Source organism: Heteronotia binoei, chromosome 8, assembly GCF_032191835.1.
Source record: "Heteronotia binoei isolate CCM8104 ecotype False Entrance Well chromosome 8, APGP_CSIRO_Hbin_v1, whole genome shotgun sequence".
Classification (NCBI taxonomy): domain Eukaryota; kingdom Metazoa; phylum Chordata; class Lepidosauria; order Squamata; family Gekkonidae; genus Heteronotia; species Heteronotia binoei.
The window spans coordinates 47,471,961-47,497,229 of record NC_083230.1 but is presented as its reverse complement, the minus strand read 5'-3'; the positions used below and the strand labels follow the sequence as shown (position 1 = coordinate 47,497,229).

Sequence of the window (25,269 nt, the reverse complement as noted above, 5' to 3'; positions counted from 1 at the left end):
CTTTGTCCCCGTCCCTGTAGGAAAGAGGAGAGCCACTGTAAGGCCAACCCCTGTATCCCAGTGTTGGCAAGGTGGCGGGTCAGTAACTGATGATTGACCATATCAAACGCGGCCAATAGATCTAGAAACATCACTTCCGCAAAGCCACCTCTATCCAGATGCCTCTGGAGGTCATCTGTGAGGGCGACTAGAGCCGTCTCCACCCCATGACCTGGGCGAAAACCCGACTGAAAAGGGTTAAGCATGGAAGCGTCGTCCAGAAAGCTCTGTAGCTGCACCACAACCACCCTCTCAATAACCTTGCCCCCAAAAGGCAAGCTTGACACTGGCCGATAATTTGCCAATACGGCCGGGTCCAAAGATGGCTTCTTAAGAAGAGAGCAGACCACTGCCTCTTTAAGAGACTGAGGGAAAGTCCCTTCCAATAGGGGACCTGTTCACAATTTCCCTCAGGGGAACCTGTAGTTCTCCCCAGCCAGCTTTTATGAGCCAGGAAGGACATGGGTCCAAACTGCAAGTGGTTGCAAGTACAGTGGAGAGCATTCTGTCAACTTCCTTCAGGTTGAGTGGAGTGAAATAATTCAAAATCTGACTAGAAGATGTGGACGGAGCCTCAAGTTCCTTTACTGTCTCAAGTGTGGCCAGGAGGTCGTGGCAGAGAAACATGAGCATTATTCTTCAATGTGCAGCTGTATACAGCTGAAGAACAGAAATGGCGGATGGGGCATGTACTTTAGAGGTTTCATGTGTTCTAGTACTAAAAGTTATTTAAATGTCCAAGTCACATAGCATTTTCAAGGTCCACCTGGTTTTGCAGGCTCTTGTAGTTCTTGCTGCAATCAAAACCTCAGATAACTGCCCTCAGTTTTGACTTCAGAAATTCTATCACTTGTAACTTGGTCCTATTCATCACTTGGTCCTATTCTATCTCTTGTAGCTTGGTCCTTTCTTCCTTCCTCCCTCCCTCCCCTCCTTCCTCCCTTCCTTCCTTTCATGCTGTAATCACTATGTCATGCTGGCTCTCACTTGTTCTCATTTCATTTTGCTAGTGTAATTCTTTCAGAGGACATTACAAAGCCTTGACTCAGATAACTCCATGTATTTGCTTGTGAAACTGTCATTGCAAACTTGGCTAGAGTCCTGAAAAGTCATTTTCAAGAACAGGAAGCAAGACATCTCCCCTGCAAGCCCCTTTGCGACCATTCCCCTGTTCTGTGCTGCTCTGTTCCTGATTTGTTGGTCTTTAGAAAACACTGCTAGATGTGCCATATGTCAAGCTGAGGCTGGTGTTGAGAGAGTGGACCTCTGTGCTTTTAATCCTTGTGGTCTTAATCTTTCCCCATTTGCTTCTTTGTGGTTGTGTGGCAATTGTTCATTCTGTCCACTTCAATTATAATTTTGGTTCACAACTGCATCCCACCAACAGAATTCTGTTTGGAATCCTAACAGATGGATTAGTTTTGTCAGACCTTTCTTGTACAGAAAAGATGCTCGCTCATCACTTTGGGGGTCTTTGTTGTCCAATTGCTTAGGCAGCAATGAGATGATTTGTGCATTTGGCACTGCCATTGATGGCCTTTGTTTATGCAAGGGAAGATGGTTGTTAGGACTGCACATCCCTCGAGATGTGTATAGAACCTTGAAAATATCCGTAATTTAGAGGTATGAGCAGTGCAAGAATAAATCTGCACACTTGAGCTGATGAGCTGATATATGTTGAGGCTTAATTTTTTTAAGCATAAGGAAAATGCCATTGTCAAGGTCACTTTTTCCAGGTCAAGGATAATTACTAAAATGACTGGAAACAACTCTGAAGTTGTTAATGGAAAGCAGATAGAAAGAAAATTGTGAATGTTTCCTGTGTTCTGTAAAAAATGAAAAATCACTGTATGTCTTTCTTAAACATATTTCCTTTGGAACTCAGGAGATGCACCATATAACTTTATGTGTCTGGTAAGGAAAAAGATTGGCTTCATATCCATCACTTTGTGTTGCTCCTGCTTTCTTGGGGTGGGCTGGGGGGGGGTGGATTCTGGCTTCAGCTAAGCCCACCCAACTCAGTAGTTGCTTGAGAATATTGTTATTAATCTGCCCTAAAAATAAACACATTTTCTTAGAAGCAAAGTTCACTGACTTCAATGACATTTATGTCCATACTTGAGCTGCTTGAGACTGCTCACTGCTTCTTGTAGGTATCAAATATGAACTGGACATTCTCTTGAAGCTTTTAATATTTCCTGGATGTCTGAAAGCTATTATAATAACCTGAAGGAAATCTCCGGGAGTGACAACAGATGCAGAGCTGAAACAAAACCATCACAAAACAGGAAATTATAAAAATCAAGAATTTTGACAAGATGACAAATGGAAAATAAAAGATATCAGAATGAGAGAGACACAGAGAAATCATCATGAGACCTGAAGTCTTATTGTATGGAAATTTAGAATTTTTGAAGTAGGTTAGTTCAAGGAAAGGGATCACGCAGAAGATGTAATGACAGGATAGGGGGAATGTTACCCACCCTCAAAACAAAAAAAGCTGAGCAGCACTTCTATGCACCCATCCTGGCTACAAAAGGAATAATTCATTCATGTGAATGATCAATTTACCTGTGGGGTTTGTGCCTGGTTTGCAGTCCTGGAGAAATAAATGTATGTACAGCCCCAGTCAGATTCTCTCTTTTATTTATTTTAAAATGGAATGTATTAGGCTGTCCTTCCCTGCAAGCAGGGCTCAAGGCAGCTGACAACAAAACTCAAACAATAAATAAATAAAAGTTAAAACCAAAGATTAAAATCTCAGTAGCATGCAAACAATAAAACAATGCAAATTTCAAGATGGTGGGAAATAATTTAGTATCCAGGAGACATCAACAAAATGCCTGGTGGAACATCTCTGCCTTGTGTGCCCTGCAGAAAGGTAGTAATTCCCATAGGGCATGGATGTTCTCTTGCAGAGAGTTCCACCTGGTGGGGGCCAGGGCTGAAAAAGTTCTGGCCCTTGTTGAGGACAACTGGATCTCTCTCGGGCCAGGGGCCACCAGAAGCTTCATAGTTCCAGAGTGTAATGCTCTTCCAAGGACATATTGAGAGAGGCAGTTCCAAATGTATGAGGGTCCCTGACCACTTAGGGCCTTAAAGGTCAAAACCAGCACCTTGAACTTAATCAGGGGCTCCACTGGAAGCCATTGCAGTTTGCACAGCAGAGGTTAACTATGTGCCATATGAGGAGTCCCTAGACAGTCCCAAGTGGCTGCATTCTGGATCAGTTGGGAGCTTCCAAGTCAAGCACAAGGGTAGGCCTGCATAGAACAAATTATAATTATCTTTCCTGGAGGTGACCATTACATGGATTACCATGGCAACATCAGGGTGAGACAGGTAGGAGCCACTTGCCTAACCTGGCACAACTGGCACAATTGGAAAAATGCCAGCTTGGCAATCTTTACGACTTGGGCCTTCATAGATAAGGTGGCATCCAAGGTCATGCCCAGACTGCTAGCCTTAAAAGAGCTTTGTTTGTATCTCTCCCGATGGTGAGGACTGGGCAAAGGAAACTGGAGCGCTTTCCTTCCTTCCCCAGAGGACAAGGAGAGGGAAGAACTTCAACCACTAAAAGGAAGAGAGACTCCACTCAGTAGCTCTGCAGGGTGATTGATTGAGCCTGGCAAACTTAACACAACAGAGCTGTCAAGCCAAGCTCCTTCACTGGCTGACGCTCCTCCTCCTCCCTTTGGGAAAAGGGAGGGGAAAGAGCAGGGAGAGGCTGCTTTGCTGGCTGGCTTATCCAAGGAGAAACACAAAATGGTGACTGGACAAATCAGGCAAGGGAGAATGAAGCAGACAACAGCCAGTTGCTGGAGGGCCTGATTGGAACCCCCTGAGGGCTGGATCTGGCCCGCGGGTCGTAAGTCTGACACCCCTGCTCTTGCGGTTTTGTCATGATCACACTGCCAAATTTGCTCCAGTCATCTGAATTCCTGTTTCATCCCCCCTCAGTTTCATAGTATCCCAGGAGGATGTTTTCTGCCAGGGACAGAGAGGATATCGGGAGTGTGGGGCAATTTTGTTGATAGCGTCAGAAAGATGGGAATTCCAGTCTTCTATTAGCTCATCTAAGGAATTGCTAAAGGGCATCAGTTCCCTTATAGCAGGGGTGGCCAACGGTAGCTCTCCAGATGTTTTTTGCCTACAACTCCTATCAGCCCTAGCCATTGGCCATGCTGGCTGGGGCTGATGGGAGTTGTAGGCAAAAAACATCTGGAGAGCTACCGTTGGCCACCCTTGCCTTAGAGTGTTCTGGAATCCAGTTGGATCCATTAGTCTTCATTGGCAAGCATAAATCTGCTCACCACCTAGATGGTGAGGGGCAGGAACACCCAGCTGGAGCTTCAGGTGCAATGATCTGACCATGGCACCAGCATGTTGGCCATCAGACCCATGTCAACCCCCATGCAGAAGATAAAATCTAGCATGTGGTCTACTTTTGCTAGTTCTTGCAGTGATTGTTTGAGCAGTGGCTGAATCCAGTCCTCATGTTCCCAACAGATGATGACTGCTATCAGAGGTGACAGTTTCAACTATTTGATGGATGGTTATGTTTGAGAGAGAAAAAAAAAATATTTGTGCAGCTCCACTGCTTGATGCACATGCATGGGACTTTTTCTGAGCAGGAACGCACAGGAACACAGTTCCAGCTGGCTTGGCATCAGGGGTGTGGCCTAATATGCAAATGAGTCCATGCTGGGAGTCTTCTACAAAAAAACCTTGTGTGAAACAATGGTGATGTCAGGGGTGTGTGGCCTAATATGCTAATGAGTTCTGCTGGGCTTTTTCTACAAAAAAAGCCCTGTACATGCATCTGAATTTGGACCAGCATCCCCAAATCCAAGTGACAATAGAGGAAGGGCTATAGATTTGTGGGGAAAATGGTGGGCAATGTATTATTATAACTCAATGACGTTAAAATATACTATTTATCTTCTGTATTTTTTCTTTTTTGAGTATTAAGAAAGTATATATTTAAAATGCAATGTGTTCATACTACAGGAAACACATCTTACATACATAACTGTGATATACCTTTGAAAGAAGGAAATGAAGGAGTGAGCATGCCCTTCTGTGCAACTTCTATCAAAGGACTTATTCTAAATTTATCCAGCCCTGCTATTATTTTGGATGCAGAGAAAACCCATAATTGTGTAGAATGTTCTTATCTTCATGAACCATTAGAGGATTCTGGCTTCAGGCCCATTTTCGTTCATGATGTACATCACTCCTATATCTAAGGTAAGTGTAAATGGAAATTCTTGCGCCTTGGTTTAAATTTGACCTACATCAATTGGCCTGAGCCTTGGCTGGACATAGAGTTATATGGTACCAGTCAATAGATCTCAAGCAAACTAAGATGGGGGTCTCAGGAAGCAAGATCCAGAGAGCAACAAGAAGCAAAACTAGAAAAGAGGGATAGCTGTAGAATTTTAACCATGTACCAATGGCCCTAATTTGCAATGGATTTGCAATGGATCAAAGCCTTTGTGGTTCAGAAGTATCTTTGAATAAATTACAATAATTATGAGAGTCAACAAGTAGTTAAAAGTGGTGGCCTCTAATCTGGAGAATCAGGTTTGATTCCCTACTCTTTCACTTGAAGCCTGCTGGGTGACATTGGGTCAGTCACAGTTCTGTCAGAACTCTCAGTCCCACCCATGCCTCAGATTCAGCAGGAGCTCACAGAAGCACAGCTCCCGAACCTTTCTGAGGGTTCCCCCTCCTCCTCCCCACCTGCCTTGTCCATTGAATAGGAGGTGCAGCTGCATAACAATCCCTGGATTTGCCACTCCCCCAGCGGCCCTCATTAACCCCTGGAGAAGCCCACATCACCCTTTCTCCACTTCTTATGTGATTTTGAGTGGCGGATGGCTTGCTGGCCTTTTGACTGGGGCGGTGGCCCAAGAGAGCCCCAGGAGAGTGAGGCCTGCTTGGGCTGGCTGGATCTCTAGCCAGCCTAAGCAGGCCTCACTCACCCGGGGCTCTCTTTTGCATCAGCTGGTGGAAGGGGGCAGCTAATGTTATGCTAATGAGCTCCACCAACTATTTTTCTACAAAATGACTCCTGCTAATAGCCAGGGCATTTTTGTTAGAAAAAGCCCAACAGGAATTCATTTGCATATTAGGCTACACCCCGATGCCAAGCTAGCTGGAACTGTGTTCCTGTGCGTTCCTGCTCAAAAAAGCCCTGCTAATAGCTTTCGATAAACTTCTTTCTCTATATATTTGTTCAAATTTCTCTATATATTTGTTCAGATTTCCCTCCCCCCGCCCCCGCAGCTACAAACACATGCTTTGTCTTCAGAGGAGCTGTAGTCTCCCTCTCCGCCCCTGGTATGAAATATACAATGCTGAGCTGTACACTGCATTGGTCAGGCCACACCTGGAGTCTTGTGTGCAGTTCTGGAGGCCTCACTTCAAGAAGGATGTGGACAGAATGGAGCAGGTGCATAGGAGAGTGATGGAAATGATCAGGGATCTGGAGACCAAGCCCTATAAGGAAAGGCTGAGGGACTTGGGGATGTTTTGTCTGGAGAAGAGGAGGTGGAGGGGGGACATGCTTGCTCTCTTTAAGTATTTGAAGGGCTATCACTTAGAGGAAGGCAGGGAGCTGTTCCTGTTTGAAGCAGAGGAGAGGACTCACAATAATGGGTCTAAACGAAGGGTGGGAAGGTGCCAGATGGATATTAGCTAGCCCAAGCAGAGCTCACTTGCCCAGGGCTTTTGGCTGGGGGGGGCATATGCTAATGAGTTATGCTAATGAGCTACACCACCTATTTTTCTACAAAATGACCCCTGGTCCCACCTATCTTACAAGGTGACTGTTGTGGGGGGGGGGGAGGCGATTGTAAGCCACTTTGAGATACCTTAAGGTAGAGAAAAGCAGGGTATAAAAATCAACTCTTCTTGTATGCATTCTGGAACTTTGTTTTTGAGATGCTAATTGTCCTTTTAAAATACTAAAATGAGAGTTCATGTGTTAGAACAGGACAAGTGGGGCCTTGCAAGGACTTGCATGAGGCATCTCATTTTTCCTCCCCCACTATTTTCCCTTCACCTTCCCAACATACATCCCCCCCCCTGATTTTTCTGCAAATTTGGGTCTTTTTTCACCTTTAGCAAAAAATCTGTCTTGCTTGTTCATAGCTTCAGTCTCCAGATTTAAGTACTCACATATTTGATCAAGTCAATAATGATATATGTTGACTGAGAGACCCAGGGTCTGATTCCTACAGAGCTTATTAAAACAGGTAACTTACTTCATACGGTTGTTGTGAGGATAAAAAGAGGAAAGAGAAACCATGCTGAGATCCTTGGAGGAAAGGCATGATAAATCACAATAAAGTTATTTCTTTACAAGTTTTGCTCTTTACTCTTTCTCCAAAGGCAAGTGATAGTCTTAGGCAAGTGATCTCAAACCAGACATGGATTACAGTGGAAGACTCTCCTTGGACCACTGCTTAGCATCTGTTGATATAGGCTTATTAATTTAAAAAGTAGTGCATTTACACTGGTCTCGTCCTCATTTTTTTGTTTAGTGATATGAACATATAAAAATATGTTTTACTAGGAATAAGGCCCGTCGTGAGGAGAAATACAACAGGCTCTAAAAAGAGGCTCTGGGCAAGTGCCACTCGACCCTTGCTGTCTTCCTACACACCTAAGTGAAGGTATTCACTCTCCCCACCCCCTCACCTCAAGAGGAGCTTATCTCTGCCATCTGGAGAGCAGTTGTATTTCTGAGTGATCTCCAGCCCTCACCTGGAGATTGGCAACAGTAGTTCCCTAGGAGGAAATAGCTGGTTTGGAGTCTATTGCATTGTACCTGTTTGAGGTCCCACCTCTCATCAAACCCACCCTCTCCAGGCTCCACCCCTCAAATCTCCTGGAATTTCCCAACCTGGATTTGGCAACTGATAAGTCACACTGGCTGCCCTAGGGGGGCTGCTGATGAACAGTAGCAAGCTGCCAGACCTAGTTAAGTCATTCCAGTCAAGTGGCATTAAGTCAGCCAGAGGGTGCTGCCAGGCTTAGGGTAGTCAATCTCCAGGTAGAGTCAGAAGATCTCCTGGGATCACAACTGAACTTCAGACAACAGATCTCTCTTCCCTGGAGAAAACAAGTGCTTTGGAGGGTGGACTTTATGGCATTATATTCAGAGGAGGGCTCTCCGTTTACTGCCCAACAACAGCCTCTGGCTAGCAGCTTCCCCAGTGTCCCAATCCTCATCTGTCCTTGGGCAAGGCTAAGGGGAGGAGGGAGGGAGTGACAGGAAAGAGGACATCATGGCCTCTGAGGAAATGCTTTGTGAGGTCGCAGTACAGCAGCAGCCCTTTCTGAGGCAGGTTGAGGGAGAAGACACAGAGAAATGTTAGAGGCGTGTATGTCTTTGACGTAAGACTGTTTTGGCAGTTTTTTTCAGTGTTCCTGGACCTGCAGTAGGCAGGGGACAGGGGAGTCAGCCAATGGGAACGCAGAGGTGGTGACTGATGCATGATGAGTGCACCCATCAGCCAATGAGTGCACCTATTTGTTGAGTGCACCCATCAGCCAATGGAAACACTCAGTTTGGCCACCACCATTAGGGAATTATTATCTATGGTTATTAAAGCTTTATATTTTATACTAGTGAAATGTGATAGTTTGTAAGTTATACTGATGTACATGGCATGGAACTTCTCAGCTGGAATTCTTTTAAGAAAATGCATTAGATAAAATTGACATAAAGATGGTTACAGTTAGAATTCTCATTTAATCACTTTGCAGGAGCCCGTTTACAGGAAAAGATGGAATATAAACCTACTAAATAAAAATAAATTTTAAAAAATTATTCTGGGATACAGCCTTGTAACATGGATCTCCAAACCCACTGGACTTGAACTGCCAGAACAGGCATATAATTCTGCAGTTTACACGGCTGGAGTCTTTAAAAAAATGGTATGAATGTGTGAAAGGCATTTTTGCTGTCCCCTTTCCTCTGTTCAAAGATCAGGGAACTGTCAGGACTGGATACCATGTGAGGGTTACATCCAGAAGTGTGAATTGCTAAAAATTGACCTCTGCCACTTGCATGAGTCTGTGCAAGAGGTGTGATTATGTGTGTGTGACCCCTAATATATGCCATACCCTGCCCCCTATGCCATATCCCAGACAATTCTGTTTTCTGGGAGGCACAGCAGGTTGCAGTGTGATGGGTGATGCAGCAAATATACTTTCTGTAAACTTGCTTCATTGTGGTCCTTAGAATCCAACCCACATTCAGCACCTATAATTAAACAATTAAAGAACTTTAAGTCATCCATTAAAAAATAAATGTCTTACAAAAGGAATACACTGGAGACATCCATTGTTGTATGACTATCTGGTCTCCATTTGTCCTGCAGTTCAGCATCAATTTCCAGTGGAACTTTACCCATGTGCGAAAAACCCCTGCTTTAGTATTGGGGCACTTCTTTTCCTGAAATTTAATATTTTCTCAATATGTACATTTTGAACTCTGTCATTTTCAGAACGGATCATATTTAATGATTGGACATGGGAATCAGCTGAGAGGGATTCATAAATCAGTAAAACCACCTCTTGTTGACTCTGATTGTGATATTGACATTTTGTTAATCTATTAAATTCAGTAAAACAGCTGTAACATTAAAAAAAATCCAAAGTAACTCTGCAAAACCTTGGTAAATTCCCAGCTCATGAGCCTAAATCAATAGCAAAGACAAATGAACTTAATAAATAGCATAGCAAACCTGCTGAGTGTCCATCTCAGTAGGAACTTAAAAGGACAAAGCCACAGCTTGAAACCCTGCAGTCTGGCTTTGCTGGATGGCCTCCGGCATCCCTCCCCTTCTCAGCTGGAACCTTCTAGGAGAGTGAGGGACCTTGGACTGTTGGTGGAATGACGCTGCCAATATAAGTCTTCAGAGTGCATGGACTTGGGTCCTGTCCAGACTAGAAAATGTCGAATTGCTCTAGTTTGGTCACCTAATTTAATGCAGAATCCATACAATATCTGATAAAATATTGCACCCCGAATATTTTGTGTTCACCTCCCATCAGTTTTTCAGGCAACTTTTGTGCTGATTATTTTGAAAACATCGAATGAAATTGCTAGTCTATCTCATGTGCAATAGCAAAATGATATTAATGTGTCTAAGAGGAGGAACTGCCAGGTTTCTTCTTTCCAACAATTTCGATATTACAATTTTACAAAAGTTCTGCAATGGTTCATCAGACTCCTTCAGGCAGTGAAGGCTGGGGTACAAAACCAACTCTTTTTATTCTTCAAAATCTACCAGTTTGTCTGATATCTGGGGCTAGCTGATGATACCATGTCACTCCTACTCTAAGGGCCCTTAGCTGGCTGCTGATTAGTTTCTGGGTCCAATTCAGCATGCTGGTGTTTATCTTTAAAGCCCTAAATGAACTGGAGCCCAAATACTTGAAGGACCGCCTCTCCCCATATGTTCCCATGTGGCAGCTCCATTCTTCCCAGCAAGGTCTATTGTCAATACTACCTCTGCTGTCTCAAGAATGTTCTTCCATGATCTGGGCTTGGGCTGCTTCACTGGCTGCCCAGGCCTCCCAGCTTTCCAGAGAGGTTGCAAATCAAAGCTCTTCCAGAGAATTTTTAGGGTAGCCTGAGCCTGGACAAAGGAGGAAGGCCTTGCTGGCTGGGGCATAAGTTGTTGTTTTTAAAATCATTGTTATTGAGTCATTTTAATGTTTTATATTGTTTTTACAAAGGTATTCTACACATATTTAGATGACTGGGGAAGGCAATGGCAAACCACTCCGTAAAAAGTCTGCCGTGAAAATGTTGTGAATGCAACATCACCCCAGAGTTGGAAACGACTGGTGCTTGCACAGGGGACCTTTCCTTTTCTTAAGGCTCAAAGGTCCACTTGAAGAACTTTGTACTTGGCAAAGTTGACCTTTAACTATTGAACAGTCTTTCATTCCATTAAAATCAATACCAAGACAAAGACAATAGGACAGACACTATCTTGTGAAGATGTTTGAGATTTTGTTACATAGTTATTAACTCTGTATTTCTGAAACTAGATTTCTTGTGGGCCAATCAGACTTCTCTGAAGCTAAGAAAAAGTTCAGTAAATTTTGAGGTCCAGAAACTTTCTCAAACAGCTGTTTTTTCTTTCTCCTATATAACTTGTGAGCATGTTATATTGATCTTAAATAGACCTGGACATGTAACATTTTTAAAAGGTACTGCTGATGTTATGGTTGAAACCCTACTTCCTCCACCTGTTAATAGCCCTACGTGGTTGCTGGGCTTACTTTTGTTTGTTGTTAGGGGCCTCGAGCCATATTTTACTGGATCATTGCATTGCACACACAAAGGACTTTCCCATCCACAAGAATAGCAGAGAGGATTACTTGTGTAGGTGTGTAGCTTGCCAAGATAATAAAGGCAAAGACTCTGCAGAGCTCTGTATGCATACTCAAGTCCCATAATGCCTTTACTTATTGTAGCTATCAGGCTTGTACTTGCTACGCCACTTTAAGTGGAATTATACCCTTCTAAGTTCATTGACTTCAATGGATTTACAAGGGTATAACTCTATTTAGGATGACACTGTTAAATACACACATAAATGGTACAAAAGTCACCACTTTCCCTCCCTTGCTATATGTTTTCAGGGCACTTAAAAAAATCTACAACCTCTCTTGCCATAATAAAGACAACATTCATGCATTGTTGTTGTTTTATGTGTTTTACATACTTGGACCAAACTCGTATTGCTTCTTTCATCATGTGATGACAAAACTCTAGGGATCAAATAACATGGGGATCACAGAGGCTATTATGTTTATTGTGCTGAACAGACTGTGATAATCCATTAAAGGAACAAGTTCAACAAGCAAGCAATTCAAAGTACAATCATAGACAGCAATTCTATATGGATAACATAGCAAAGAATTAGGAGACAGGCAAGAAACAGGGAGGGGGAGTAGACTGTAGTTATACATCTTGATACTTTTCTCTACAAGCATCATCATCTTGCAGAAATGGCAGAAAAGTTAATGTCCAGTCTTATTTAGCAGTGGCCAATGACAGCAAAGAACAGTCCTATAAAATTTAACTCCCACAAAAATAAACTATATATATATAAATTTTATGATGCTCTTTCTGTTTCGGTGGCCTCAAGCAGTTTTTTTCAGTCTGAAAAATGAGGTATAGAAGACTCTGAGAGGTAGTAATGTGTTTTGATTGTTCTACAATATACAGAAAAATATAATTTGATCAGAGCTATAAGTCCCTTGGGGTTTGATATCTGACCCATTTGCATTGATAACTTCTATTTTATCTCATATATGTTGCTATGCCATTTCAACAGTTCCAGTACAAGGGAATTCGATGCACACATGGAACTACATTATTTGCTCCAAATAGTCAGGTAATAGGCTATGTACACAGTGCAGATTTCCCATTCTGTGTTCAGAATACTCCCTGGAATTGAAGAGAATGCATAGCCCCTTCAACTGTGGAGCCTGTAGATACACTAGAACTACTATGGAGTTTCTTTAAAAGAATATTATGGCCTATGTATCTTAAATCCTAACAATATGATATTTTAAAGATCTGACCCAGTGTCCCTGGTTAGTCCATTTGATATTTCCTTCCAGTGGCAGCCCTTGCATTGCCTGGAAAAGCCCCACGAGCTGCCAGGGGGTAGGAGATTGGCTACCACTGCAGGGAGAACTGGAAAACTCCAGTGTGCAAGTGGAACTGGCCTGCAGGATTTTGGATCTCTGCCAAACACTTGAGTAGACTTGGAGTAGAGCCCCTGGAGAGCTTTTGTGTGGTTAATCAAAAGTGAAACCATCTTCTGCATCCAAAGTTTTTTCTTAGTTATCCCCAACAAGATGTACTTAGGCTACTTGAGGAGGTGCTTGTGTTTTCTCTTGTGAAGCAGCCAGTAAGTAGTTTTCCTCAATTGCATTTGGCTAAGTACTAAAGGCATAGTGATATAAGCTTTCCTGAGAAACTACCTCTGGCCCAAATAATAAAAATGTATGTTATGATCAGTCTTGTGAATGTTTTCCTCAGTTTCCCCCTACCCAAGGCAGTTGCAGAAAGCTGCAATTTGGACTGTAATTTTGCATGGGGGGAGTACTCAGTGCTTATCTCTTGCAAAAAGATCATTTTCTCATCAAAACAGTCCTCTTCAAGTTGCTTTTTACCAAGTGGAGGAAAAGATAGAAGTACCTATATCTTTTCTTTCCAGGGCACAAAGTACCTCATAGAAGGCGATTTTGATAAGAAAAACAACACATTAGAAAGGAGAGGATCACCCCCCTGAGCCAGACTGCAACATCCCACAGCTGTTACCAAGGAGAAATGTTAAAACAGATTTTGGTGACTGAACATGAAATTTGACCTGCAGATGGAAAAAAGAAAAGAGACAGAAGTATTGAACAAACTCTACATAAGAAGCATTTAAAATAAATCTGGTTGACACATATTACAAAAAAAAAAAAATCACATTTGTGAAAAAAATGTGAAAATACTTGATAAGTATTCTCATACAATCTACTAGTTTTTTTAAAAAAACACACATTTGTGATTGCATTATGCAAAAAGCTGAGCTTGTTGCCTCCCACCTACAAAAAGTTCAAGTTTCTTTGAAGTTTCTTTTGTTAAAGAATGAAAGTAAATTACAACATTTTCGTTTCCCAAAAATTATTTTACAAAAATAGATTTGATTTGGGATTTACTGCAGTCCTAAATGTTTCAGATCTTCTTAAAAACTAATAATGAAAGAAACAACAAGTTCATTCCATTTATAATCTGGAGGTAGGTTTTTGTCAATCAACTAGTCCATTTCTTTAAAAAAAATCATGTGAGGTACAGACTTGGACAGTAATGTTTAAACATTGTAGTTAATTATTTTTCCTGTCATATAGTGTCATTCGTCAAAGAAAATCATCCTTACAAACCTTATGAGCAATTCGGTACAAAAATATATTCAAGTTAATGGTACATTACATAGAAATTTAGCAGAAAAAGGCATAGTACATAAAAAAGAAAAAAAATACATGGGGCTAGATCCAAAGCAGTGCAAGTGGAGTCCCACTCATGCAACAAGGCTTTCCTGCCTCCTCCCTAGAGTTCTCTGGCACCCCCATCAGCCACTTGTAAGGTCAGGGATCCTCAAAAGTGACATGGGTCATGGCACTGTATGGATGTGGGGGGAATCCTGAGAAACTAGTGGAATTGCATATGGAATTGCCTTCCATTTGCACAAGAAGCCCTTTGGATCCCAGTCATAGTTATACTGGAAAACTCTGAAGTTATTGTCTCCCTTAGGGTTGCCAAGTCCAATTCAAGAAATATCTGGGGTCTTTGGGGGTGGAGACAGGAGACTTTGGGGGTGGGGCTAGGAGACATTGGGGGCAGAGCCAGGAGCAAGGGTGTGACAAGCATAATTGAACTCCAAGGGAGTTCTGGTCATCACATTTAAAGGGACAGCACACTTTTTAAAATGCCTTCCTTCCATAGGAAATAATGAAGGATAGGGGCACCTCCTTTGGGGGCTCATAGAATTGGACCCCCTGGTCCAATTGTTTTGAAACTTGGGGGGTATTTTGGGGAGAGGCACTAGAAGCTATACTGAAAATATGGTGCCTCTACCTCAAACAGCCCCCCCCAGAGCCCCTGATACCTCCAAATCAATTCCTCATTATAACCTATGAGAATCAATCTCCACATAGGGAATAATGAAGTGCCCAGCAGAAATTTCCCTCCCCCCCCCCGGTTTCTGGCAACTGAAGCGAGGAATTGGCATCTCTACTCATGAGTTGCTGCCAACTTCTTCAAAGTAACACAGACACACCATCCCAAGAGGAAGCCTTTCCAATCGGAGACTGAAGCCTTCAGAGGTGGAAAGGCACATGGTGACTCTGGCCAGCTGACTGGGGGCGGGAAGGAGCCTGGGAAAGTGGGAGAACCCCTGCTGGGACCTGGGGATTGGCAAGCCTGGTCTCCCTAACTGTAATTAAGTGTTTAGAGCAGAAATGGGGGTGGGGGGGTGGGGGTGGAGGTTTTTTGTTGTTGTTGCAGAAATTCAAATTTTATCCATCCATTTATAATTTACTGCATTCTGTGATTATAGCAGCAAATGTTTTATCACTGTTGAGTTAACTGTAAATATCAGAGGTAGTATTGAATAATGGGGTAATATTGCATTTTTTTGCTAAAAGTGCTGCTCTGTGTGAAAAAGATTTGGGCATGTGACTGCCCAGCAAACCATACTATATCAGCATATATTGCTTAAAAGGCATATACAAGTTCAGTTGAGGTACATGGCATTGGCTCTTGCATTGAGATGTGAGAGTGAAAAAAGAGATCCATTCCCTTTGTAACTAAGGAATGGGACTGGTGGTGCTGGGTTAATTCAAACAAAACATCTGAATGTATCCCCTACATTCCAGTATGATTTAGAATTATTTGAGGTATTGGTTTAAAGTACATTCCCAGATTTTAGCTGCTAATTCTCAGCTGAGAAAAGGTCTGATCTGATGTTAATAACCTCTAACAACATAAAGCCCTCCCAAAATAATTTTCAACCTGAGGTGATATGAATGTGTTCCCAGAGAGGTGAGCTGTTGAATTTCACTGAGTACTATTTCTGCAGATATATGTGTAAGTATACAATGTATCTTTGTCATTTTTTTCCCTTTTGCAAAGTGAAAGTACCCTCTTTTTTTGGCTTTTCTTCTGAATACCAGCTGGATTAAGTGAAAAAAAAAATCAGCCGATTTAGCCTGAAACAACAGTAATATTGTTTTTAAAAAATTAAGCACAAATCTAGAACAAGGCTATAAAAAGAGTAGATTCCTAATCCTTATCTTTGGTGTTCTAAACAGGGAGTTTACTAAGCTAGGGAGCGGGTTGACAGAGGTGTAGTGAAGCCTGGTGTTAAACACCAAAGCTTTCCTATTTGAATGCCCATTATAATGAATATGTTACAAAAAACTTATTTATATGCAGTGCAGTGAATGACTTAAAACCTGGTTCAAATATTTACTGACCCATTCACCCTTACTTAGCAGCTCAAACAAACTATTAGTAAGTTAAGGAAAAAAGAAAAAGAAAAACAGTAACTATATGTTGCATCATTAATCTGTGTCCCCCTGTATTACAGCAGTTTTTCACTATACCTGGGACAGTGAAGGGATTACAACAAAAAATATTATTAAGTCCTTTTTAAGGTTACGTGATTTCCCTCCCCCACCCAGGCCAATGTGGAAAGATCGTGGCGATACAAAGAAAGTGGTCAAGGCAGTGTCTTCTCCCTTCAAAAGACCCAACTGCTGATGAGGTAGAAATTATGAAGTGTGGTCTCCTAATCATCTTCTGCAGATTCTTGTGAAGATGTCTCTTCAGCCTGTTCCTGGAATGGACAAACAAAATGGCAGATCAGCATCACAGCTACTAATGATGCGTACAGATTCCCAAACTAGTCACTCTTTCTATTAATGGCCAGTGCACACCTTCCTTTTGGCTATCTGTTCTCCATGACAGCTGTCTCATGTGGCTTGCTGGTATACAGGTACACTTTGAAACTATTTCCTACAACTGTGGTAACTGCTGTAGTATAACCCCCTCCCCCACTTTTAGTGAAGCACCATTTTGAAAACTGAAACTAGTATTTTCTAGTGCATCACAGTGGGACAACCTAACAATATAAACAGTTTTTTTTTAATGTTCAGACCCATTATTATTGTTTAAACAGCCCAGATTTGCTTGGATATGTTAGTGTTCCATGGTTGCCTATAGTTGCATTTAAAACTCTATTAATACATAATTTAAATATATTGCTATGAAGTAGAGGTTGCTAAGAATGAAGACGTACTAATAATCGTATCATTCTATGTTTGGCATGAAATTAGGTTATCTTATAGGGGTCTCATGTCAGAACATAAGAGCGTGCCTGCTGGACCAGCCCAATATTTCATTTTTCTTAATTATTATGATAGCCATCCCTTCAGCTTTAGGGCTTCAGAAAACATCCCCCCCCCCAAAAAAAAAAAATCCTGATAGTGGCATATAAATGGTTTTCTTCTTTTAATAATATTTATAGCACCTTTTAGATTTCACAGTGTGTATCTCATTTATCCACCAAAGCAACAAGACAAGGAAACAGTTGATGCTTGAAAATGGAGACTTGCCCAAGGCCACCCAATGAGCTTCACAGCCAAGTGCTGATGTGAACTTTGGCCTTCCACATCCTAACCTATCACACAATACACTACGCCACAATAGTCTTCTAACTATGCTATTTTAAAAAAGATTTTAATTAAGTACTGCTACAGTGCTCAGTCTAAAATGCACATCAAGCTAATGCAGTTTCAAGAGGCAATGTCCAAACGTTGTGTGAACTGCACAAAAATAAAATTTAACATAAGATGCTTTCAACTGTTTCCTCTCAATATCTGCCCCCTCCCTTTCTTAGACTTAACATATAGAGAGGACATCTTCTGACCTTGCTCTACTGTGGCATTCTCTTTACAGTCCTTATTCAATTAATGTGCAATATCTTTCAGGATATGGGTGATAAACTGGAGACAATAAACATTGCTGATAAAAGGAGCTATTAGTGAGAAGTTGATTTTTATCAAATGCTGCACATCATCTTGTTAAGACAGCATGTGAAAAGATCTAGGGTGAATAGGTAAACATTTACCCTTACAGCAAACTGAGACCTTTTAAGAATGACCAGCTTATAACAGTCCTCATTCTTTAATAGATTTGATTTTCCACATGGCTTCATTTTGTCTGGGTGGCTCACTGACACAATTTATAACTCTCTTCCTTTCCCAGGCCACGGCAGTGCACCATTCAGTAAAGCACGCCTTACAGCTTGTCTGCATTATGTGACCAAACTTCCATTCATTAGTGTTTGAAACACTTCAGCTGTGAAGGGGATCCTAAATGCTACCATGTGTGACACCACTGCACAAGAGCAGCAAGGGGGGGGGGAAGAGAAACAACCCAAGCTTTAATCATAGGTCACTGCTTACTGCAATCCTTTTTTCCAAAAGATTTCAAACATCTCCCCCCAAAAAACCCCACCCCACCCAAAAAAAGAGACTAGAAAAAGCTGTAAATCCAGGGAATAAACACAAGTACAGATGAATAGATGACAGCTTAAAAATATAACCATAGCAGCATCAAACATGAGCTTTCACACTGGTTTTGTTTAGTCTGCTTTGGGTTATGTGGGAAATGGGGAAAGCATGAAGCAAAAAGGCCCCCCTGCTAAACTGTGGGCCTCAAATATTTAAGCCAGTAGGTTTATACCTCTTGACTAGGAAACAGGCCATGACCCTGAGATAGTCTCTGGAGAGTGAGGCACAAAGAAAGATGTAGCATGATCAAAGCCACAGACAGACGAAAGAAAGAGAAGTCAAGTGTCAGTTCACCTCTGACCTTATCTTTTCAATTAATATTTAAATTCCAAAAAAGCACTGCCACACAGATACAGTGATCTTCACAATGACTCATTACCAATCATCGTAATATTCGTACAGCAGAAGCGGCCGATGAGGTGACTTTTACATGCCATACCATAACTGCTTACTTCTTAGACTCCACTTCCATTCTTGTCAGGGGTTAGTTGCATTTTTGTTTCCTCAAAACAACCCCACTGTTTGGTAAGCAAGCTGTGGAAATGTTGATTTGTCCAAGGCCCTGAGACAGGGCCATGAACCTTGGCCTCCCATATCCTAAGTGACCCCCCCACCCCCATCCAAAAGCAGCATTTCCTCTTGGCCATTCCACAGGAGGCTGGAATTGTTGCTCTGTCCTAGAGTTTGACTTTAGCTCATGGGATGCAAACTATGGTTTGTGTATCACAAACAAAAGTGATATCCTGTACTTTTCAAAAGGGGCAGAGCCATCCACCTTTGCTCTGGCTGCTATTAAAAATCTCCCAATACAAATTCTATATCATTATGATGGTTTCAAGAATTCCAGATGTGGCTGTTGCTGGCACCACCCCCTTGCTCAACCTCCAAAATGTCAGTATGGGGCAGGTACTAGTGCCACCATGCTTACAGCTATTGTTTATTTAGTGTCTTCAGGGATAAGGGGATCCTTATCCTGATTTAAAAATCTCTTTGTTTCGTATACTCCCTATAATTCCTTATTATACAGATACTAACAGATTCTCATGACATGTCCTGAAAAATGCAGACTAAAATTTTTATAACAGGATAGTATAGTCTGGGTATTTTTTTAAAGCTCTGTATGATATAATCCAGCACTTGTTTAAAAAGTCTAAGTAATCACTTGTTTAAAAAGTCTAAGAAAAGTCACATGCAGAGAACTTCTACCTTAACTTTTTTTAAAAGGTAGAAGTGATTGCATTGCTGAATTGCACACTATAAAATATTCTAAATATGTACAATTAACATACATAATTTTATTTTTGGGGGGGGGACAGAATTTCAGCAGCTGTCCCTGACATTATGTGCATTCAAAGGTTCCATTAGTGCAGAGACAGTCCTGCGTGACTCATCTCCAGTTAAATGGCTGCTTTGAAGGGTGGACTCAATGGAATTGTACCATGCTGAGGCCCCTCCCCCCCAAATCTCAACCTCTCCCAGATCCACTCCCAAAGTCTCCAGGTATTTTCCAGCCCAGACCTGGCAACCCTATTCCCCTAAGCACATTTTTCAAAATTTTAATTTTCATTAAAATACAACAATACATAATCAGAACCCATCCCCACATTTACAGTTAGAATGTGTGATTGGGCAAATGTTAGGTGAAGATAATATGCTCTATTTTTTTAAAAAAAAATTGGCTCACTGCTGCTAGAATTTGGACTGTGTATATTGGAGGTTCAGTACCTGTTCCCAAAGAACTAGTATAAGCATGCTGATTAATGCTTCACTGTTAAATATAAAATGACAAGGGAGGGATCCATGGGGGATTGAAATCTCATTTCCTCATTTCTCTCTTGCTTTTCCATTTTTCCTCTCTCTGGCAGTATCTGCAGCTTTTCTCTCTTCCAGTCACTTAGCTAACTCCCCCCCCCCTCTTCCTGGAAACCTCTGCTCCCCTCACTCACCCACCTACTTCTGTTCCCAGCCCCATTTCCAGCTTTCCTTTTCTACCTTGTTTGCTCCTCCCTCCACCTTTATGTTCCTTCTGTCCCAAGTTTTATCTTTTTGAACTCCGTCTCAGCCTCCTTTTTTTGTGCTGACACAAAGAGGCTTGCTTGGAAGCCTCAGCAATGTTGGCTGTGGCGGGTCACCCAGCAATCCTCACAATAGCCACAGAAATCTTACATCTTTGTTTTGCAAGAGCTTAGTGGCATTATTTTCTTAAAGAAATAGACGCTGTTTCATTATTTTAGAGTTTCTCACACCCCAATTTTTAACATTTCATATTTTCCCGCAAATTGGAGCTCCATCCAGGCTTCTAGACAAATGCTTCCTATCTGTACATGGTCCCATGATGTGAATTTTTAAATCCACATTCTGTGACCATTGCTCAGAATTAGATATAGTGACAATGATGTGAAAATGGCCTAACTGAGGCTTGTTCTCCCCCCCCCCCCACCCGTAATAAAAACTGGGTTACTAAACCTTGCTTTAATTTAAGATTTTCTGGTATAGGGAAAACAAAGTCCAATTCACTTAGCTACTTCTATACAGCTGTCATGACAAATTGTTGCTTGTTTCAAGGTTTTTTGAACTCAGAAGCTTCCAATCACATTCTCATCATGAAGGCAGAAACAAGTGTGCATGCATTGCAACATGCATAGCAAAATTTGTGTGCCTATCATGGGCAAACCACAGTTTGCAATGATATCTGAATGCAACCTGTGTGACCGATCTCCAGTTAAATGGCTGCTTTGAAGCTCAACATACTCTAAAGATAATTCAGATAGTTCTCTTTTACAAATGGGTAAGGAAAGCTACTAGGATTAATGTTTTCAGCTTTGGTATATCAATGGCTCCAACTGAAAAAAATAACCACTAAAAATGAACACATACTTGGCTGAAACCTGCCAGAAATAGATAGCAGAGCCAAACAATAATTTACAAGGGGCTATTTTTATTTATTCAATTTTTATTCCATTCTCCCACACAACTGTGGGGCTCAGAGTGGATTACAACATAAATAGGCAATTAAAAAAATTAAATCTATGAATACAATTCAATAATTGACCAGATGTTGTATAACTATATCACTGATTCCCAGGAAGAGAGGGAAGGGAAAGAAGCAGAGGCAGTGTATAAATAAAAACTCCCTGGTCTTACCCCATAAGCCTGGCAATATAGTTCCACAACACTGGAGCTATCCTCAAAAAGGTTCTAGCTTCAGTTGAGGCCAGGTGAATGCTCTTTGGGTTGCCAGGTCCAAATCAGGAAATATCCGAGGACTTTGGAGGTGGAGCAAGGTTGTGACAAGCAGACTGAACTCTGAAGGGAGTTCTGGCCATAAAAATTTAAAGGGACCATGCTCCTTTTATATGCTTTCCCTCCATTGGAAATAATGGAGGATGGGGGCACCATCTTTTGGGGCTCATAGAATTAAACCCCCTGGTACAATCTTTTTGAAACTTGGGGTGTTTTCTGAGGAGAGGTACCAGATACTATGCTGCAAATTTGGAGCCTTTACCTAAAAAAAAAACACCCCCCCCCTGAACCCCAGATACCCACAGATTGACTTTCCATTATACACAAGGGTACTGGTCTCCATGGGGTATGATGGAGTGTCTGGTGGACATTTCCTCCCCCTCCCACTTTCTGATAACCCTGAAGTGGGGGGAGGGCCTCCAAACTAGGGGATCTCCTGCCCCCAACTGGGGAAGTGGGACTGTCCTTTACTGAAACTGATCTGTCACTTACTGTAATTGATGAATTGCAAGTATAAAAGCTATGATCTGTATGGAATTGGGGCCCAGACCTTTGTCAATATGTGTTCAGGTCGAGAGAAAGAGATTGAGTTTCTAGATGCTCTCAATGACTGTGCTATGGAGCTAACCAGGGGTGGGGCGATCCTGGATTTTGTCCTAAGTAATGCCCAAGACTTAGTGAGAGATGTAAAAGTGATTGCACTGCTTGGGAGCAGTAACCATAACGTTATTGAATTCACCATTTGTATAAATAGGGAGTTGCCCCAAAAGATCAGCACAACCACATTTAATTTTAAAAGGGGTAAATTCTCTGAGATGAGGAGGCATGTGAAGAAGAAACTGAAAGGAAAGGTAAATACAGTCAAAACCCTTGGGGAAGCTTGGAGGCTATTTAAAACTACAATCCTAGAAGCTCAAAATATATACCACAAGTTAGGAAAGGCACAACCAGGTATAAGAGAAGGCCTGCATGGTTAACAAATAAAGTAATGGAAGCTGTAGAAGGTAAGAAGGACTCCTTTAAGCGGTGGAAAGCTAGTCCAAGTGAGATTAATAAAAGGTAACACAGGCTGTGACAAATCAAATGCAAGACTGTGATCAGACAGGCAAAAAGGGACTATGAGGAGCTTATTGCAAAAAACATAAAGACCAACAATAAAAATTTCTTCAAATATATTAGAAGCAGGAAACTAGCCAGGGAGGCAGTGGGGCCCTTGGATGACCAAGGGGTAAAAGGATTACTGAAGGAGGATAGGGAAATGGCCGAGAAGCTGAATGCATTTTTTGTCCCTGTCTTCACTGTGAAAGTCGAGAAGTGTTTGCCTGCTCCAGAACCACTAATTTTGGAAGGGGTGTTGAAAGACCTGAGTCCGATTGAGGTGACAAGAGACGAGGTCCTACAACTGATTGACGAATTAAAAACTAATAAGTCACCAGGTCCGGAAGGTATATATCCAAGAGTTCTGAAAGAATTCAAAGTTGAACTTGTGGATCTCCTGACAAAAATATGTAATCTTTCATTGAAATCTGTCTCCGTTCCTTAGGACTGGAAGGTAGCAAATGTCACCCCCATCTTTAAAAAGGGTTCCAGAGGAGATCCAGGAAATTACAGGCCAGTCAGTCTGATTTCAATACCCGGAAAGTTGGTAGAAAGCATTATCAAGAACAGAATGAGTAGGCACATTGATGAACAAAAGTTACTGAGGAAGGCTCAGCATGGGTTCTGTAAGGGAAGATCTTGCCTCACTAACCTGTTACAGTTCTTTGAGGGGGTGAACAAGCATGTGGACAAAGGGGACCCAATAGATGTTGTTTACCTGGACTTCCAGAAAGCTTTTGATAAAGTTCCTCATCAAAGGCTCCTTAGTAAGCTCGAAAGTCATGGAGTAAAAGGACAGGTCCTCTTGTGGATCAAAAACTGGCTAATTAATAGGAAACAGAGAGTGAGTATAAATGGGCAGTCTTCACAGTGGAGGACGGTAAGCAGTGGAATGCCGCAAGGTCCCGTGCTCTTTAACTTCTTCATTAATGACCTGGAGTTGGGAGTAAGCAGTGAAGTGGCCAAGTTTGCAGATGACACTAAATTGTTCAGGGTGGTGAGAACCAGAGAGGTTTGTGAGACACTCCAAAGGGATCTGTTGAGGCTGGGTGAGTGGGTGTCAACGTGGCAGATGCAGTTCAATGTGGCCAAGTGCAAAGTAATGCACATTGGAGCCAAGAATCCCAGCTACAAATACAAGTTGATGGGGTGTGAACTGGCAAAGGCTAACCAAGAGAGAGATCTTGGGGTCGTGGTAGATAACTCACTGAAAATGTCAAGACAGTGTGCGATTGCAATAAAAAAGGCCAATGCCATGCTGGGAATTATTAGGAAGGGAATTGAAAACAAATCAGCCAGTATCATAATGCCGCTGTATAAATCGATGGTGCGGTCTCATTTGGAGTACTGTGTGCAATTCTGGTCACCGCACCTCAAAAAGGATATTATAGCATTGGAAAAAGTCCAGAAAAGAGCAACTAGAATGATTAAATGTTTGGAACACTTTCCCTATGAAGAAAGGTTAAAACGCTTGGGGCTCTTTAGCTTGGAGAAACGTCGACTGCGGGGTGACGTGATAGAGGTTTACAAGATAATGCATGGGATGGAGAAAGTAGAGAAAGAAGTACTTTTCTCCCTGTCTCACAATACAAGAACTTGTGGACATTCAATGAAATTGCTGAGCAGTCGGGTTAAAATGGATAAAAGGAAGTACTTTTTCACCCAAAGGGTGATTAACATGTGGAATTCACTGCCACAGGAGGTGGCGGCGGCTACAAGCATAGCCAGCTTCAAGAGGGGATTGGATAAAAATATGGAGCAGAGGTCCATCAGTGGCTATTAGCCACAGTGTGTGTGTGTTTTGGCCACTGTGTGTTGGACTGGATGGGCCATTGGTCTGATCCAACATGGCTTCTCTTTTGTTCTTATGACAAGAGTCCGTCTGGAGTCCGTGCACGTTAAATAAGCGTTTGCTGTTTTTCCTGACTTGCCTGTGGCTTGGTCTCTGCCTGATCCACCAAGCAGCCTTGTTTTCTCGCTACAATTCTTTGGTGCATTTGGCTGGTCTTGAGGGGAGATTATACCCCTCTGCTTGGCCCCCGGCCAGCTTTGGGCTGCCGTCAGGGAAACCAGAGGATCGGTTGGGATCCCCAGACGATTTTGGCTGACCGGCTGCTGTTGCTCACCGTCGTCGGCCCCGCTGGCCAAGCTGCCAATTGGACCACTTGAAGGCAGCTTGAACCAGCAGTGAGTAGCAGACCTCTGGAGGTGAGTATAAGGGTGTGAGTGCCACCTTCAAGTTAAGGACCCCTCCAAGAGAGACAGCTTGGCTACTGCCCGTCTTGGAGGGAAGAAGGGGTTTGATCACCCTCTTGACTGCACACTATTACAGCCCGCTTGTGGGGAGTGGAAGCAGTGCCTTCTCCCTCAAGTTCCCTTGAAACTCTGCAAGCCGTAGCGGTAGAGCTGGGAAGGGCTCGTGGTATGACAGTATGTGACTGAGATGTGACATTAGCTGGTGGTAGCAGCCGTCATGACGTGAGCGTTGACCCTTCATTAACGCGTTTCTCAATTGGGCGACCACATTGAGCTGTGAATGAGGGGAAGCGTGTGCTTTAGGGTACCCTCTTTGTGTTGAGATCCCGGACCCCTTACCGGCTTCTCACTCACCCCTCCCCTTGTGTTCATCATACTGTCTTGTCTGTGTGGTGCCCCAGGAGGCCTGTTAGGTCCCATGGCCCGTGGGAAGGGCAGGATATAAATTCTAAATAAATAAATATG

The 25,269-nt window shown here is 42.4% G+C and overlaps 1 protein-coding gene across 2 annotated transcripts in view; it reads right to left on the bottom strand.

Moving 5' to 3' along the window:
* Positions 1 to 16,418: 16,418 nt before the first annotated feature.
* The window catches only part of HMGA2 (high mobility group AT-hook 2), a 227,438-nt gene continuing 218,587 nt past the window's right edge, over positions 16,419 to 25,269 (bottom strand). For both annotated transcript variants that reach the window (XM_060245010.1, XM_060245011.1), the window contains one exon: positions 16,419 to 16,469. In XM_060245010.1, the coding sequence (XP_060100993.1) occupies positions 16,459 to 16,469 (11 nt within the window). In that variant the 3' untranslated portion in view covers positions 16,419 to 16,458. The remainder of the gene's footprint in view (positions 16,470 to 25,269) is intronic.